The 17,884-nt window shown below is 36.4% G+C and overlaps 2 protein-coding genes across 3 annotated transcripts; both read right to left on the bottom strand.

Moving 5' to 3' along the window:
- Positions 1–133: 133 nt before the first annotated feature.
- psmd13 (proteasome 26S subunit, non-ATPase 13) lies at positions 134–4,984 on the bottom strand. The gene is made up of 13 exons (XM_056243612.1): positions 4,797–4,984; positions 4,187–4,265; positions 4,069–4,103; positions 3,821–3,876; positions 3,660–3,703; positions 3,492–3,578; positions 2,788–2,959; positions 2,504–2,583; positions 1,651–1,776; positions 1,431–1,493; positions 1,174–1,254; positions 761–877; positions 134–350 (listed from the first exon to the last, which is right to left on the bottom strand). The coding sequence occupies exons 1-13, from the start codon at positions 4,895–4,897 to the stop codon at positions 255–257; spliced, it is 1,137 nt and encodes a 378-aa protein (XP_056099587.1). The 5' UTR covers positions 4,898–4,984; the 3' UTR covers positions 134–254.
- A 1,033-nt stretch (positions 4,985–6,017) lies between these two features.
- Positions 6,018–17,477, bottom strand: ric8a (RIC8 guanine nucleotide exchange factor A). Of its 2 annotated transcripts, XM_056243610.1 has the most exons (11): positions 17,234–17,477; positions 15,081–15,128; positions 14,777–14,794; positions 10,719–11,345; positions 9,676–9,770; positions 8,951–9,101; positions 8,105–8,200; positions 6,924–7,068; positions 6,485–6,629; positions 6,268–6,387; positions 6,018–6,169 (listed from the first exon to the last, which is right to left on the bottom strand). In XM_056243610.1, the coding sequence occupies exons 1-11, from the start codon at positions 17,321–17,323 to the stop codon at positions 6,034–6,036; spliced, it is 1,671 nt and encodes a 556-aa protein (XP_056099585.1). In that variant the 5' UTR covers positions 17,324–17,477; the 3' UTR covers positions 6,018–6,033. The 2 variants fall into 2 exon arrangements, with proteins under 2 accessions (XP_056099585.1, XP_056099586.1); XM_056243611.1 differs by lacking the exon at positions 14,777–14,794 and having other exon boundaries at positions 17,234–17,476.
- Between the last annotated feature and the right edge of the window lie 407 nt (positions 17,478–17,884).

Below are 17,884 nucleotides of genomic sequence, written 5' to 3'. Positions count from 1 at the left end.
ATCATCATTTACTCATCCTAATATCATTCTAAACATGTGTGACTTTTTTCTGCTGAACATAAGATGATATTTTGAAAATAGATTGTAGAATTTCTATTCCTTTAAATTTGATACAAAACCCCCCAAACAATGATTGTGAAAACAAGTTACTTTAATGACAATGAAGATACTGACACGCATCAAACAAAGAACTGAGGCTTGTGGAGAATGCAATGTAAGGGAACGTTCGGATGGGCCAGACATGGTGAAGAACACTAAGTCAGGATGTCCTGAGCCTGGTGTTCCACCAACATGGCCATGTTCTTAACATCCCCACACCAGAGGTCCAGACGATCCTTCATGCCCTTAATCTGTGGAGATGGGGAAAAAAATTCTTTGTGTTGGGCATAGAAGAACAACAAATCATACAAATAACAATGTAGAAACAACATAAAATGCTATATTTTAAATGTTTAATGGCATCTTTCTACTATGACTAAAATCTAGAATCACTGTCTGAGAAGTGCCTTTCAGTGCGCACGGCCACGTGTGTGTCGAGTACGTGTTCACAGAGAGACGCTTCTCAGACAGCACTCCAGTACATATGCATCTTATTGCACTTGAATGGTTTAAAAGCACTTGAATGAACAAGAGAGTGATCATATACTGTAACACTAGCCAAAGAATGCAAAGACAAAAACGGATTAAAAAAATGAATATATTTAATGCGAACCGAAACTATATGTAGACATTTTGGAGTCTTTGGTTGAGGTGGACATACCTGCTGCAAGTCCAGCACTCTGGGCTGAACCCAGGTCATGTGAACTTTCTTTTCCACCTCATCGATGCTTCCCTTGATCAGTCCGACAGACAGAGCCTTCATCACCAACAGCTCCACCTGAGGGAAAGGATAATGATAAGAACATCTCCCACACACAGATTAACTCTAGTCCTGGATTAAATACACTTTATGGTGACTGGCCACAGAAAACACTTCATTAACACTAGCTGTAAATGTTATATATGTAAACTATTCAATGCAGTGTCTTCATATATATACACACACTAATAGTATAAAATATATATAGTAATATAAAATAAGCACTCTATATAAATATCAAGTACTGTGCAAAAATAAGTACAATAAAATAATATATATTTATACACACACACACTCAAAAAGAAAAGACAAACCTCGTTCACTTGTATTTTGGCACTCTGTGCAATTTCCTGGAACGTCAGCTGCCTGTGATTGGCTGGCCGTGTGAAAGTCATCTATGAAGACAATCAATCATTAACTGTGTCAGCATGGTTTTACTCACAGTAATAACTCTTCCTGTGCCACTTAATAATTAATTAGCAAATAATGATGTACTGCTTAACTAAATGATACTATAAGGACTTAGAATCATTTACCAGCTCATCACATTTGTAATAAATAGCATTTATACCTCCATGACACAGAGTAATTGGATCTTCTTCATGAGTTTGCCCTCATGAGCTGCGAGATCAGGCTTTGAGGAGGAAAAGAAAAATGAATACAGGTTCACTTACTAACAATATATATGAATTTCTACCGGAAATCCTCTTCAACATTTTTAATGAAGAAAAAAACTAAACTAAACAAAACTTGACAGCTTTTCATTTGCATTGAAAAAGTAATCTGCTCACCTGTTGGCCCCATGCGCTCTTCAGGGCCTGGAATTTCTCCACGTTGCCTGCATTAAATGCGAAGAGCGTGTCTATCAGCCACTGTTTATCGGTGTTCCTCAGTGACTCCAGGACAGGGTGCATCAGCTTTAAATATCAAACTCATGTTGTTAGAGCAAACAAATCCATCAAGACAAGCAGCTGCCAATGAAGGAGATGTATAACAGTAGTACAATGCAGTTATTTAAAAAATTTTTTAAATTAAAACTAAAATTATTAAAAAATTGCATTAATTGAAAAAGCTGAAATAAAATAAAATATACATTTTACATAAATTAAAAATTAGAAATGTTTCTTTTACAACTAACTGATATAAAATCTGTAAGTTAAAGCAGAGTTAATATAATTAGCTAAAAAAAAATATTTATCTTAAATGAAACAAAGGTGAATTAAAAAAAAACCCTAACAAAATTTTTAAATGTTGACTTGGCAATTGGGCACTAAAATTATTAACTGTAAATAAATAAACACTAAAACAAACCAAAACTGAAATAAAAATAAATTAAACCTAAATAGCAAATTTTTGCCTTAACAAAAATATAGTAATTATAAAAAATTATAATAATAAAATGACAAAAGTACATAATGAAATGACTAAATTACTACAAATTTAACTAAAAATATAAAAATTTAATTCAAAATAGGAATACAACTAAAATAAAAATTAAAGCTAAATAGAAAAAAAGAAAAGAAAAAAGAACATAACAAAATTACTAAAACTTAAAATTAAATTCAAATGAATAAATACTATAATAGTATATAAGTACTGACACAATAATACTAAAATAACACTGGTACAATGACAGCCACTAACCAGTTCTCCAAAGTTGTACACCCCCTCTCCGAGCAGGCCGGCCAGACCTAATGTGAAAGCTCTTTCTTGTTGCTCTGCTTCTGTGGTGAGAAAAGCACAAAGCTGGAGTGAGCATTAAACCACAATCCCATCTGCATTAGCAGCTTCTCATATTTTCACCTGAAATTATGCAGATCCAATTGTACTTTCTAATGATCACTGTAGATGTGCTGAGCCAACACTAGAGGGCGCTGCTTCAAGTATCTCATCAAATGTAAACATCATGCAGAAGTCAGAATACTTACCAGGCAAGTCTTTAGCTTCCACACATCCCAAGTACCGCAGGGCATCCTTGTAGTACAAAGCGTGGTTCCCAATGATGCGGTAATATTTGCTCGACAGATCGTAAAATCGCCCATGCACTGATGTCACACCCGGGAGATTGTTCAGCATCTCTTCCACTTCCTCTATTAATTTCTGCAAAATGATTATTCATAAGTAAAATGATAAGAATAACAAATTGTCACTCTTGCCAATTTGTGAATAGATCACCTTGCAATTCAATTTTGATGTGGGTAGTTTTGTAGTTGGTTTTAAAAACATTTTCAATAAGGAGTCCTCAATGTCTAAGTGTGGTGATGTTATGAATTTAGGGAAGGCAAATTAATTGTAGGCCCAAATATTAATTTGATAATAATACTAGCCTGTTAATAATAATAATATTATAATACATTAATGGGAAAACAAGCCAATTATCGTCTTGACATCATCAAGATATCTCTGACCATCATTGATTCACGATACTATCATCAATCGGCACAACCCTATAAAAAGGTCCACTGTAATAGTGTATCTTTGTCACTTCAAAACCAAGCAGTTGAATCTGCGTGACCAACTTTAATCTGTTGTGGTCACATAGATTTCTATTGAAATGGCAGGAGTCCGCCCGCGAAAAGAGCAACTGCAAATGTGGCTGCGCCTTAAGAAAAGAAATATATGCTATAATGACCTTTGTCGCTGGGAGATCGCTGATGTCGAGCTTGAGGCTTCCAACTGAGGTTTTGCAGAGGATGACGGCCTCATCACTGGACTTGACCTGAGAGTAAAATGACAATGACTTCAATATGTTGCCAATCACGTTGTAAACTCAGAGCTGAAACACAGAACAACCCGCTACCTTCTCCTTTGTTTTCTCAAGAAAGGTGATGGCTGTGTTTGGATCTGTTTAAAAACAAGACATATCTTATTAATATTACAACAAAGTAGCATTTTTGTTCACTCTCTATAGGCTTTGCGATGGAGGTCAGCAAACGACACTACTGGAAAATAACGATGTACCTGTCATGTGTTTTGCAACATGAAGGATGATTTCTACTAAGGACAATGGGTTGATTCTGTCAAGAAAAAAAAAGATTCATTTATTTTTAATTAAATTGCAATAAATCGTTTTCCAGAAGCAACAAGAGCATCGCAACAAGAGCATCACAATGAGACAAGGTTCCAAAATGATCTACTGCTTTATTATTACCAACTGGAAAATTCGGTTTTCACATGCATGGGGAAATCTCATCAGAAATGCTTCTTACCTGTGTTCAAAATCACTGAGGAAGTTTTCATAGAGCTGTGGGAAGCAAATGAGACTTATGAAAGGTTTCACCTCACATTTCTGAAGTGTGCAAATGCAGCTGAATTCTGATCTGATACCTGAATGAGTCCGTCCCCTTTGGCGAAATAGGGGTCCTGCACAAAGTCTGTCAGCTTCAGAGTCAACTGATGCCACAATCTGTCAAAGAGGCAGAAAACAAAGAGAAGTTGATCTGATGTTCAAATTACTCTTAACATGTGGATTTTATCTATCTATCTATCTATCTATCTATCTATCTATCTATCTATTGAAGGGCTGATGTGTTCAGACACTCAAGCAGTCACTGATTTGATACCCATGATTTGCATCCTTTAAATGAATAAAGCATGGTTTTAGCAGTGTACTACATTAGGAAACGGTCTACTTCATCATTTTGTAAACCCTCAATAAATCGTATCTCATATGAAACACTTGAAAACAACAAAGGTGTCATATAACAAATATCTCACTTCAGCAATGACTTGCTAACCACTAGAACTCATTTTACAATAATTAACTACATCAACAAATATAAAACCATTACGCTAATAAACGGCCAACACGGTCTTTAAAACACAATTCAAAGAGGACAAAGTAGATTATTATTATCCATTGTGCAAGTAATATAAGTTACCTTTAGCTTAGCATGCTAAATGACTCAGCTAGCTAAGATTCAGACACCATTCTTACTTTCTGTTGTAAAAATCCTCCAGTGAGTGCCACTCCGCGGCCATCTCGGTCGTCGGGCTCTTGCTCTGCTGTTGTTTGAGGTATCCGATGACATCTTTCATCTTGAACGTAGATCTTTGACTGTTTGAGTGAGAAAAATTGAAGCTCTCGCTACTGTCTATGGAATAAATCTGCACTAATAAAATGAATGGACGCTGAGGTGAGGAGAGCGCTACCGCCACCTAGAGCAGCGGAGGATACACAGACACACAAACACAGTCCTTCAAGACTAGTCTTTGGCGCAAACGTCTTCCCCTTTAAAAAAAAAAAAAAAAAATTGAGATATATAAGGTTTTGTATAATAAAAATGTATAAAAAATTTACCTAAATAAGGTTTTGTATAATAAAAATGTATCCAAAACCTTATATAGATATATAAAATACCTTTACGTATAATATTATTATATTTATTGTGTATTAAGATTATATATATTTATTTATAAATCATATAAATAGCAACGACAATAATAATATTAAAATATATAAATATATGTGTGTGTATAAAGCATTTCAAATGAGACAATGACAAATTCAGCTCTTTTATTATAATCTCACAATAAATTTCTTTTAACACAGCATGATACAAATCATACAACATTCCCTTCAGTCTTTCATACACAACTACACAGGCCACCAATAACAATATACAGCAATTCATCCCTTTACCACAAAGGACAAAAGAAAAGTTGATCACAGGAGGGCTTTATATGCTCCTGTCCCAAAAAGTTGAACCGTTTTTCCTCATAAAATATCATAAACTATCCATGTATCATAACTTTAAAAATGCTCCTGCTCAGCTCAGCTCATCCTAAAACCAAATAAATAAATAAATATCAGTGCTCCATCACTGTCATCATCCAGTTTTCACATTGACATTCTAAATGAAAAATAATATCTGTGCTCCCGTGATGTGTAATAAGTTAGAGTTCCATTCAATTAATTCTTATATATTAGTAAACTAACACTGTGTAAACAAACCATGTTTTCACTGTCATTGTACAGAAAATATTACCTAAAGACAGGCCAACACAATAAACCTCAAATGAAATGAAATAACATTCACCAGGTGTTTTCCTTAGGAGTAAAAACCAAGCATTTAAATCCTAAAGTGTCAAAAGATTCAATTCCATAATATAATTCATCAAAAACGTTTGTTTTTGATTCAAATTTGATAAGCGATCCTGTTAAAAGACTTGGATTAGTTTGTGTCGCTGTCACTGTCAGAATTATTGGACTCTCCGAACTGTTGGCGGGCTAAAAAACGAAGCTCTTGTGGTTCCAACGAAGTCATTTTACCATCGGCTCCAATTTTCATTGGCTGGATCACCTGCTCCCTGAAAGAAAAGCATGTTTGCAATTACTTAACAGTTGACGTCATACTATTTTAAAAAACACATTGAAAGTTTGGGGTTTTCTGACATCGCTTTATTACCTAGAGAGTTTGTCGAACATGTTGACCAGTTTCATGGCTTCGTATTCTTTCTGTTCTTCAGTCATTCCCTCCATAGGGTTGGGCTGCTCCTCCTCCACACGGCCAGTCACTGGATTGATACTGCACAACATAAACAAAATAAAAAAACACAAACATCTCTGATTTTTTCTAACCATTATGGCCATTCTGATATCTGACAGTGTTGTTAATGACATACTGAGGTTTTGCCTCTCTGTACTCCTCAGTATCGCTGTCCTCATCTTCAGAGTAATGTCCAGGGTCTCGACCGCCTCTCATCAGTCCTCGAGCGGCCAGGAGCCCCGCCGCGTTACCGTAACCCGTGTACTTGATAAACCTGGAAACTGATTCACAGTGGATCAAATGCCTATTATTATTTCTCTTCGACTTCAAAATAAATCCACTACGGATCAAATACAGTAGTCAACATTTGAAGTGGATCAAAAAAGTTCATCAATCTTCTCCTAAGACAAGAACAGGTATTGTTCGAAATTCATGTATAGCTTCGATGAAAGGTTTTGATCCACTTCAAATGTTGACTGCTGTATATATCAGGATCAAAAGAACCAAGAGAACCGAACTACAAGTGTGAACACACGCTTAGTGTACTTGTAATGATATTGTAGTATTCGACGTACCACTCTCCTTGCACAGGACAAACAGGAACTCAGCTGCACAGTGCTTCACGTCCGTGTCTATGTGGGTCATTAGGCGCACTATCTTGTTCCGTAAAGCGTTACCGACCTCAGGTCTGTTTTTGACATCTCGTAATGGGGGAAGCACCTGCGTAGACAAACACACATACTCCATCATGACCAAAATGAAAATAGGCCACATTTACTAAACAGGGAAAATTAGCGTTGGAAAGTTCTGCGCGTGATCTACTGATGATGTGCAAATTAGCCGGATCATTTCCATAATGACCAACGCAATCTACGAAGAGTAACGTAAATTAGCGTCTTGTTTAAGACGTGTTTTTTTGGGCCGTTAAATAATGGCGAAGATACCAGTCAATTGACTGGCGAAACCTTAGTAAATCACCTTGCATGATTCATTTAAATACTCTCTTCGCATTCATTTTGCGTCTGAAAGGGAAACTCTTACAAATGCATATGCAATAAGTTAAAGGGATACTCCACTTTTTTTGGAAATAGGCTCATTTTACAACTCCCCCAGAGTTAAACTGTTGAGTTTTACCGTTTTTGAATCCATTCAGCCGATCTCCGGGTCTGGCGGTACCACTTTTAGCATAGCTTAGCATACATCATTGAAGTGGACAAGACCATTAGCATTTCTAAAAAAAAAATGACCAAAGAGTTTTGATATTTTTCCTATTTAAAACTTGACTCTTCTGTAGTTACACCGTGCACTAAGACTGACGGAAAATGTAAAGTTGCGATTTTCTAGGCTGATATGGCTAGGAACTATACTCTCATTCCTGCGTAATAATCAAGAAACTTTACTGCCGTACCATGAGAGCAGCAGGCGTAATGATATGACGCAGCTGGGGACTATTTTCAGGCGCTGCGTCATATCATTACGCCTGCTGCACTCATGGTGAAATGCTAATGGTCTTGTCCACTTCAATGATGTATGCTAAGCTATGCTAAAAGTGGTACCGCCAGAACCGGAGATCGGCTGAATGGATTTAAAAACGGTAAAACTCAACAGTTTAACTCTGGGGGAGTTGTAAAATGAGCCTATTTCCAAAAAAAGTGGAGTATCCCTTTAAGAGAGTAAATACGCCGAAAGAGGGTTTTGCGCTGGTGCAAGCTGTAAGTAAACCTGGCCAATGTCTCAATGAAGTTCACAATCTCACCTTCATTCGTAAAAACTTCCTGGTCTCTCTGTGGATGCGAGCGCTCTCGGTTAGTAGGTTTAATGAGGGCAGCAGGGTTTCCTTCAGCTTGTTTCCCTGGAAATACAACATCAACAGGTGGAGGAGTTCAATTGTGTAACACGGGAGCTCCAGCTGTGTCCTGGTCTAGAAATCCCTCAAAGTGTTCCCATCGCACCCAGCACAAAAACAACAACAAACCAGCCAGAACAAACAGCTGTAGAGCAGCTCTCGGAAAACAAATAACTTCATTGCAGGTTTTTCACCTCAACCTGACCAGGTACGACAGCAAAATGCAAGTCAAGTAAAAGTCTCATTTATCTCTATAGCGCTTTTCACAATAGATACTGTTTTAAAGCAGCTTAACAGAAAATAATGTTGTTAATATTTTATAACATCTTAATATCACCCTATAGTTGCATTTAGCAGATTAGAACTGGGCGATGATACAGTGTACACTTCGCGACAATACAAGCAATCAAGCAGTTGAGATTTACATATATTTAAATAATTACTTCATGAGTCTGCATAATCAATCTGCTAAATGATTAAATGCAAATGTAAATGTAATACCTAAGTGGGATTTTGAACCAATGAGATTTCACTTTGGGTGGAGCTACCCACCATATGACAAAGAAAATGTCTTTATGTGAGACAATGTTTACATTTGCAACAATCACTCAGATTAACATTGAAGAAATGTGATTTTTTTTCACTCAATGTCTTATTTTGTCTCGTCTGCTGATGAACATTAAACTGCTTTTAATATGTTTGAACCTTTTTAAAGATGCTTTGAAAGATTCGCAGAATACTTGTTCAGGTGCTCACCCGGCCGAGTCTTTTCTCCATAAACTCCAGCAGCACCATAACAGCGTCCATGTTGACGCCCATGTACTCGATAGAGCCCTGCTGGACTTTAGGCATCAGCAAAACGTCAAGACACGGAAGCGGCAGGTTCCCCAGCAGGTTCACCGTGTGGCTGTAATACAAATTCACATCAGATTTAGTTTCCTTTTCCAAATTGACTAATTAGTTGGGACTGAGGTCCCTGTGGATCTGCTCTAATTTGTTACGAATCAGAGCAAGACACATGAGAATCTGTGCCAGTGTGTCAATGTGTCAAACAACTTTACTTGATTCAGTTGTGTTTTATTGCATTATTCAGAACCTGTATACTTGCTTCCATAAACCTTTCTGCATCTAGATCTTCTGCCCTGCTGTGTGTGTGTGTGTGTGTGTGTGTGTGTGTGTGTGGTCCTGGTCAATCCTATGTTATGGGGATACAATGTCCCAACAAAGATTGCAATACCAGAAGTCTTTGACCTTGTGGAGAGATTTTTTGGTCCCCATGAGGAAAGCAGTTTATAAATCATACAGAATTATGTTTTTTGATTATCTAATAATGCAGAAACTTTTCAGTGAGGGTTGTGTCTAGGAGATATAATATACAGTTTGTACAGTATAAAAATCATTATGTCTATGGAAAGTCCCCATAAAACATGAAAACCCAACTGAAAAACCCAACGTGTGTGTTTGTGTGTGTGCAAGGGCACCTGTGCATCTCTTCTGTGCGCTCCTCTCCCTCTGAGGTGCTCATGATGCAGTGTCTCAGTATGGCTCCCAGGTGTCTGTAAGTGGCTGCTTCTTCCTGCATCACACACACGCACACACACACACACACACACACACACACACAATGCAAGTCCCATGAAACCACATTAGAGATCTCCTTCACTAATTAAACAGTGTTATTTACACTGAGAGAGCAGATCTAATTGCTGCGGTGGTTATGTAATGCTTATTCAGCAACTTGTGAGAATGAAATTTACATGCTTTTTGAAGGATTATGAGAAAATTTCAATATTAAAAATGACTTATTTTCTTATAACAATATTAAGAGGCAAGCATCGTAAAATAACATTATAACATTAAATAACAAAATAACATGCACAATATATCAGTATTTGCTTTTTAATTATTATTATCCAGTCTCAATAGGAAGATAATGGATTTCACTTGAAGTATTTGTTTGAGTTTGTGTGAAATGTACTTTTTTTTTAATTGGCAAAGTATAGACTTATAAAATTGCCCATCAATATGATGTTTTTTGAAACATTTTGTAATGTTTTTATATATATTTATATTCCACAGAATATTCCATTATATTATTTTTTGTATTGTGTTGCATTATTTTTCATGAGAATATCCTGGAAATCCTGTTTTTAATTATTCCATTATTTTACTGTAATACATTAGTAATAATTTGTACTGTATTGCCATAAAATGGGAAAAAAGACATTGTTGTCTTTAAAGAATATACTGTATGTATATGTATCTGTATATTATATTCTAAATATACAGTGTGTATACACATATACACACGGTATATTTTTCTTTCTTTCTTTTGACTTTGGGGTGAAATATGGCTGAACAAGTTCTTTGCAGGTTTCGTGAGATTCACCCATTGAAATTGGCCGAAGTTTCTATTGCTGCATATAATAATAAGGGCACTAAAATTTAGGAAACAGCAGCATTGTCAGTTTGACTACATAATGTTTCCTGACACAATTAAATGTGGCAGCAAACACAGTCTCACCTCGTCCACCTTGCGGCGGTTGGAATCAAAGGTGACGTTAAAGAGGATCTTCAGGATCTCCATGGCTCGCTCGGCCTCCTGCCTCCCCAGCAGGGGCAGCTCTGAGCAGCCGTCGAATCCCGCACGGGCCACCTCGTACATGTCGGGCCAGCAGAGGCCAAGCGTGGCATCCAGAGCCTCCGACAGCAGGCTAACACCCCGCAGCTCGCGTGCCAGCTGGGCTCTCACGTCCACGCGCAGGGCCGTGATCAGAAACGTGAGGCGCAGGTCGAAGAATCGCACCTCGTGGTTCCACTGCGGCTCGCGGCACTGCTTAAGCCTCTCGGCCAATCCCACGATCAGCTGGAGCTCCGCCCCCGCCTCCTGAGCCGCACCGCTGTTGAACACGATGTTGCACAAGCACTTCAGGGCCTCCACGATCACCTCCAGGTCCGGGATCTCAGGTGTGACGCCCTCACCCTGCCCGAGGCCGGCGTGTCGGATCAGGATCTGCATGGCGTGGCGGGTGGCGAAGGGAGCCAAGCTCTTCTTGTCACGGGACAGGATGCGGATGGTTTCCAGACAGGCCAGCTGACAGGACGGCTGGAGGTCTCTCTCCAGGAAGCCCAACACCAACTCACCCAGACGCTGAGAAGAGAGAGAGAGAGAGAGAGAGAGAGAGAGAGAGAGAGAGAGAGAGAGAGAGAGAGAGAGAGAGAGAGAGAGAGAGAGAGAGAGAGAGAGAGAGAGAGAGAGAGAGAGAGAAACTGTGTGTGAACTGCAGCAATTATCGACACCATCACCTTGCGGGCTAGCGGTTCTCAACTGGTTTTCTTTCAAAACACAGATTTTACACTGTACAGTATCAAAATTGTTTAACCAAAGTTCTTTTTAAAAATGAAATATAAAGAGTATACCAATATAAAAACTACAATATAAATTCAAAAACTATTAAAAAATATAAAACACACATTACAGGTCAAAAGTTTCAGAAGTCTCTCATGCTCACCAATTTGTTTATTTATTTGATCCAGTAAAAACAGTAAAGATTGCGAAATAGTATTACAATTTAAAATATCTTTCTATTTTAATGTATTTTGAGATGGTAAAGCTGAATTTTCAGCATCATTACTCCAGTCTTCAGTGTCATATGATCCTACAGAAATCATTCTAATCGTTCTAATTATCAATGTTGAAAACAGTCGTGCTCGTGCTGCTGAATTTTTGTGTGTGTGTGTGGAAACTTTGATACATTTTTTCAAGATTTTTTGACGAATAGAAAAAGTTCAAAAGAACAGCATTTGTTTGAAATAGAAATGTATTTACTGTTACTTTTGGTCAATTTAATGCATCATCGCTGAATAAAAGTATTAATTTATTTAAAATAAAACCGAAAAAAATCTTCCTGACACCACACGTTTGAACAGTTAGTGTCTATATTTTATATTTAATTTTAGACGATTATAATTTACAATTTTAAAAGATACAAAAATCTAAATAAATATACAATATATACAAATATATTACATATAGATTAATAAAACAAATACACATTAAAATGACATACCTGCAACCCTATCAGAACAGACCTGTGACCCATTTTTGTCACACCCCACCAGTTGAGAAACACTGTTACAGGCCATGTGAGAGAATCTGGGTGTTTTTTTCATGCGATTCAATGTGGTTAAAAACGTTCAGTTTTGACTTCAGGTTTTGAAGCACGCTTGGTTATTGCAAGAGTCCGGTTCATGCTAAAGTAGCAACATAACATTATGAACCCCCCCCCCCCCCCCCCCATAATAAAAGTCAAAACCTGTGCTTCCATCGAGGTTTTCCAAGGGGTTTTATAATGGGGGTTTTCAATTTATGAGTAAAAATAAAATCTGTGGAATAAACATAACTTGCTATATGTTTTGCTCTACAACATAAATTACACACACCCATATTAAAAATGTTCTTATCAAGTTACTTATTAGAAACACTTTAAAAAAAAATAAACATAACAGCTTTGTGTTTTTGATGTGTAATTTAAGTTGTAGAGCAAAACGTCCAAGTGTCGTCAACTAATGTTTGCCAGCGACCTTATTTACTCATACATTGAAAAACCCCATTATAAAAATCCATAGGAAAATCTCGAGGGAACCAGCGGCGAATTAGTATTCTTCTGGGTTTTGACGTCATCCCTGCACCAATCTATTTAAGTTCCTGAGAGGTATCATTTATTATTGTTATAGTAGACAGCTCGCTATAAATACATTGACAACTCCTCAAATTCTCCCTGACTGTGCCTCACTGCCAAGACCTCCGACTGTCTCACTGTAGAGTTAGGTTACCAAAGTGGAGTCCAACTGTGACACGTCCTTACATAACCCAGTCAAGCCATGAACAAAACCAGATCTGATCATCTGTTTGAAACCTGTCTGTGACATCACACACAGTGACAACCAAATATAGTAGCATTATGGTGTTATAGTCTTTTTACATCATGTTTGGAGGTCCTTGGCATCAAATGGTTTAAAGAACACTAGTCTGTACATCTCATTGTGATTTACTGTAGTGGTGCTTTTTGTAAAGCGTTCCATCGCTGCAAAACAATGATTAAAATGACAGGAGTCAGCCTTTATGTCAGAGACCAGAGTCAAAAACAGCCATGAAGGGCACTGTATGCCAGTTCATATTAGAGACAAAAGCAAAAATGTGGCCGGTAAAATGCAGTTTGGGAACTAGACTAGAGTGACCACAGAACTGAACACTGAAAATAATGGTAACACTTTACAATAAGGATCCATTTGTTAACATTAATTAACAATGCATTAGTTAAACTAACAATGAAACCCTTTTATATATATATATATATATATATATATATCCCCCAAAAAATTATGGATAATAATAATAATATATAAAACAATAAATATAGGCAAATACAAAAATGATCGATGTGAGACACTTAAATAATCACAAAAATGACATTATTAATTACATTACGATATTTAGGCACTGAGCAATTACTTTAAAGCATTTAATAATCTTAGTCAATGTAAATTTCAACATTTAATAATACATTATTAAAATCAAAAGTCGCATATGTTAATATTATTTCATGGACTTGGACAGTTATATTTTAACTGTTATTATTAATTTCACCTAAGATTAAATAATAGGCTTCTATACTAAATGTATTGCTCATTGTTAGTTAGTGTTAGTTAATGCATTAACAAACTTTAATCAAACCTTATTATAAAGTGTTACCAAAATAACAAATATAATGCAAACATTAACAGTTTGTGAATTAGCTTTATTTTTAAATCTTTATTTTCCATGTTCATGGAAAGTCATTTCATGATGTGTTTTTTAAGTAATGCTATTTAATTTAATTTCAGTTTTAGATACAGTTATTTATTTATTCCCATTTAATAATTTACTTATTTCAGTTTATTGCCATGGCAACATTTCTATTTTCATTTAGTTTGTTTTTCAACTAACTAATTTTTTTTTTCAATTAACATACATGTTTTTAATAGTTTTAGTTAATAATAATAACCTTGCATTAACACTAAAAATAAAATAAAAAGTAGTAATAGTCAAATCTGCACCAAAAAAAAAAAAAAAAAAATCTCTTTTTAAAAGCTATCCTATTTTTGCATGAATATATGACTAACGTTTTATTGTGTGCATTAAGAATTGATTTTATTCTGAACAGACCTGCGACCCATATTCGGGTTGTGACCCACTGGTCCTGATATTAGCATTGGCCATTAAAAAACCCATATCGATCGACCATGGGCAGAAATAGGAAAATATCACTGGTGTAAACAATGCAAATGAAGTGGGACAGCAGCATACAGATCAAGATTTCATTTCTGAACCACATTGATTCCCATGAAACATTCTCCAACCATCTCAACACAGTGTCATGTTACAAAATCCCAAAGAGTATTTCTTTATATTTTTGGAATGTTCCCATCGTGTGAAGTTATAAAACCTTCTTTGTTCAGTAGCCAATCAGGAACGAGAAATAGCCTTTGGGTTCTACGCTAATGCTATACTACATCCAAAACATTGAGCTACGCATATACCTCTTTCAAATGTCCATCCTATCACAAAAGGCAAGCAAAAAAAAAAGTGCACATAAAGTCAAAGCAAGGACACATCACAACAGCAGTGCTTTAAGACAAGATTCAGTTGATGTCATTTGATATAAGCACAAAAGCTTCTTACATTTATTGCAAATCAATTGAAGACATTTGGCAATGCAATATTCATGAATACTTAAAGGACATGTTTTAATGTATCTAAAATTGCAAGACAAAGCATATACGAAGCTTGTTCTTCAGGGTTGAATTGCTGACCGTTTGCTTTATGATGTCGGGTAAGGCTTACCTCTCTGTCTTCCTCTTCCCCAGGGGTAAACAAAAAACACTGTGATTTCTAAAAGAGAGAAAAAAACATTATTCAGACAACTGTGAAATACAAATATACATGTATGCATGAATACAAAAGACACTTTAAGTTGCAGCAAAAAAAAAAAAAAAAACTTAGTTTGCCAACACATTAAAGGGGCAATTTCTAAGAATGTATTATGAATGCATGTATTAGGCTAATCACTTTTTTTGCCAATGTGTGAACAGCTTGTAACTAAAGTTTAAAAACGAGACCTTCCCCGACTTCCTAGGTTGCCTTTGAAAGCCTGTTGACTGACTTTTTATGACTCGGGTCGTTTTTGCCGGGGAAATCAAAAGCATGTGACGTTTACTCGCGCTCCCGAGAACTACACTTCGTAGAGGCATGAAACAAATGCTTATACAACATTTAGGATAATGCTGAAAGAGCCATTCTGTACTGTAATGTCAATGTGTCAATGTCATCAAAGAAAATGGATCAATTCAAACTAGTCTCACATAGTAAGATCTATCTATAGTCTCAAATATACTTTATAATCAAACTACCATAATTTCAACCTCATCTGTCGACATGATGCTGGTGAATTGCAGAGCTGGTGCAAAATATCCATCAGAGGCTTTCTCACCGCTGCCATTTTTTGTGTGTGTTTTCATTTTGATATTGAGAGGAAAGCGCCTCTTTGCAGAACCTTGCAGTGAATATATAGAGATATTGAATCAAGTTCAGTACGCTACGTGTGTACGAGTAGTACGTTTGTGGCTGCAGTTCACTTAACAGCCACAGGTGTCGCTAATAACAAGGGTTACTGAATTCCACATATAGCCCCTTTAAAAAACGAAATATCAAACCAAGTGGCATCTATTTCAATTTTTTTATTAAAACATTATTCTGATAGAACACCTGTGTGAACTTGTTTAACATACAGAAACAGTTTATAAGTCTAGTTGGTTAAAATTAACTGCAAGTTTGGTATGTTTAATGCAATGAAACATACATTTGTAAATCTGACCTAATGTGTAAAAAAATGGCACATTTTTGGGCAAACACTGTATGTGTGTCATTCAGTGGAAAAAAACTAAGAAAATAGATCTAATTGCAGAGGCAATAACAAAAAAAAAGCATACATTTTGTAATTAAATGATAATATTAACTCATAACCTCTTAATATGTATCACTGTCACATCAATTCTGTCCTAAAGTATGATTAGAGCGCTTAACTGCATGAACCTCTGTGATACCGGCTCACGAAGCATCAGGATCAGCCTAAGAAATCTATTTGTGTTGCTTGAGTGCTAATCCAGCCGACGTCACACAAAGTTTTTCAACTCGTATGACTTTTTAGGTAAGACTGATTGTAAAATGTACCTACTAGCCCATCTCCTATACGGATCATTTGTTAAGAATTCAAAGCCCTCTTATATGTCTTTTTGAATCCTTTTGTTATGATTTTAGGAACAAGATCTAAAAAGAAAGGACCAAATAAGGGTACATAACAGATATAGTTAATATATGGGAGTCAAAGGGGTTAATTATGTAATACGTATAATAATTATAAGAATATATTGCTAGAAAGGACTGTTTTTAAGAGGGATCGAGGGAAGGTCTGCATCCCTGTTGACATCGGATGATGAGTATGAGTCTGACCACAACATTAGAGCCCATCAGCTTTATTTGAGGCTGTTTTAATTGCTATCCTAATGCCTGTCAGGACAACATGAACACATCCATTTACTGACTCCATAAGGTCCTTATGTTATTCTTTATTTGAATATGATATTTCTCTTTTATTATTTCAATATTCTATTCTACTCTCCAGATAAACATCTATAAAGATAAACGACACTCATTTTATTTCTGTCACTAAGAAGCACACATTATTACATCCCCACAAAACATAATGTATGATCTGACCATGGAAGCTCCTAGTCGATGGTGTTTTACATGCAATATTTACACAACTGAGGATCTATTATTGTATCATCCAAATGTCACAGCGCAGCAAACTCTCTCTCTCTATATAATTAGTATTGAACAAGAAACACTTTCCCTAGGCACAACACAGACACTTCATTCTAGAACATAGAAATGCATCATCTTATAACAGTCCTGATTTACATATATCTGATATGTACCTCTTTATTATAGGTCTGTAAAGCTGTCAGTGCGGCGTCCTGGTCGCCCGTTTCCATCTTCTCTATGATGGCATTTAAGTCCATTTTCATCGCTGTTCCACCTTTCAGCTTTCAAGAAGAGCCAAAAATCATGTAAACAAAATCAGCTTCAATCCTCCAGCTTTATCCCAGCGATCCAGAAGCTCCTGGATGATGCGATTAAAGGAAGATTGCGAAGATCACTGCACGGAATCATGGGATTTGTAGTGAAGCCTTCCACACAGATAAGACCCGCATTGTTTGTTGTGGTTGGTGCGGCTGTATGAACGACGTCTCAACGGTCCAATCACAGATTGCGTGTAACAGCCACACCAGCCAATCATGTTGCAGGAGGCGGGACGTGTTGGTATACTTGCTGCTGAGGGTGATGGATTATGTAGTCCAGAAAGACTATTTAAAATTCGTCCAAACCTATAAACACGTAGACAACTAAATAAATAAATTTACATCGAGACTTAACCTTTGCATGTATGAATTATGACAACTTCAGTCAGGATTTTGTTTCCATATGTGTTTGTAATGCTCTTTGGGCATGAAAAAGAAGATCTGAACTTTTTTTTTCTTTTTTTTCTTCTTCTTCAATTATTTTCAATACAGATGTTTCCCTTTTCT

The sequence above is a fragment of the Rhinichthys klamathensis genome, unplaced genomic scaffold (genome assembly GCF_029890125.1).
Source record: "Rhinichthys klamathensis goyatoka isolate OS25496 unplaced genomic scaffold, OSU_Roscu_1.1 h1tg000816l_1, whole genome shotgun sequence".
Taxonomy (NCBI): Eukaryota; Metazoa; Chordata; class Actinopteri; order Cypriniformes; family Leuciscidae; genus Rhinichthys; species Rhinichthys klamathensis.
Note: the sequence above shows the minus strand (reverse complement) of the source record. Positions and strands in the feature narration are given on the sequence as shown.

Bases quoted from the DNA above. Each gene is read 5' to 3' on its own strand.
- psmd13 (XM_056243612.1), bottom strand. From the start codon at position 4,897: ATGAAAGATGTCATCGGATACCTCAAACAACAGCAGAGCAAGAGCCCG. The intron at 3,877-4,068 runs GTAAGAAGCATT...TTTTCTTGACAG, and splicing joins CTCAGTGATTTTGAACACAG to AATCAACCCATTGTCCTTAG. The intron at 1,255-1,430 runs GTATAAATGCTA...TTGTCTTCATAG, and splicing joins AATTACTCTGTGTCATGGAG to ATGACTTTCACACGGCCAGC.
- ric8a (XM_056243610.1), bottom strand. From the start codon at position 17,323: ATGAAAATGGACTTAAATGCCATCATAGAGAAGATGGAAACGGGCGAC. The intron at 7,069-8,104 runs GTGAGATTGTGA...TTGTCTACGCAG, and splicing joins GGAAGTTTTTACGAATGAAG to GTGCTTCCCCCATTACGAGA. The intron at 6,630-6,923 runs GTACGTCGAATA...ACTGTGAATCAG, and splicing joins TGTCCTGTGCAAGGAGAGTG to TTTCCAGGTTTATCAAGTAC.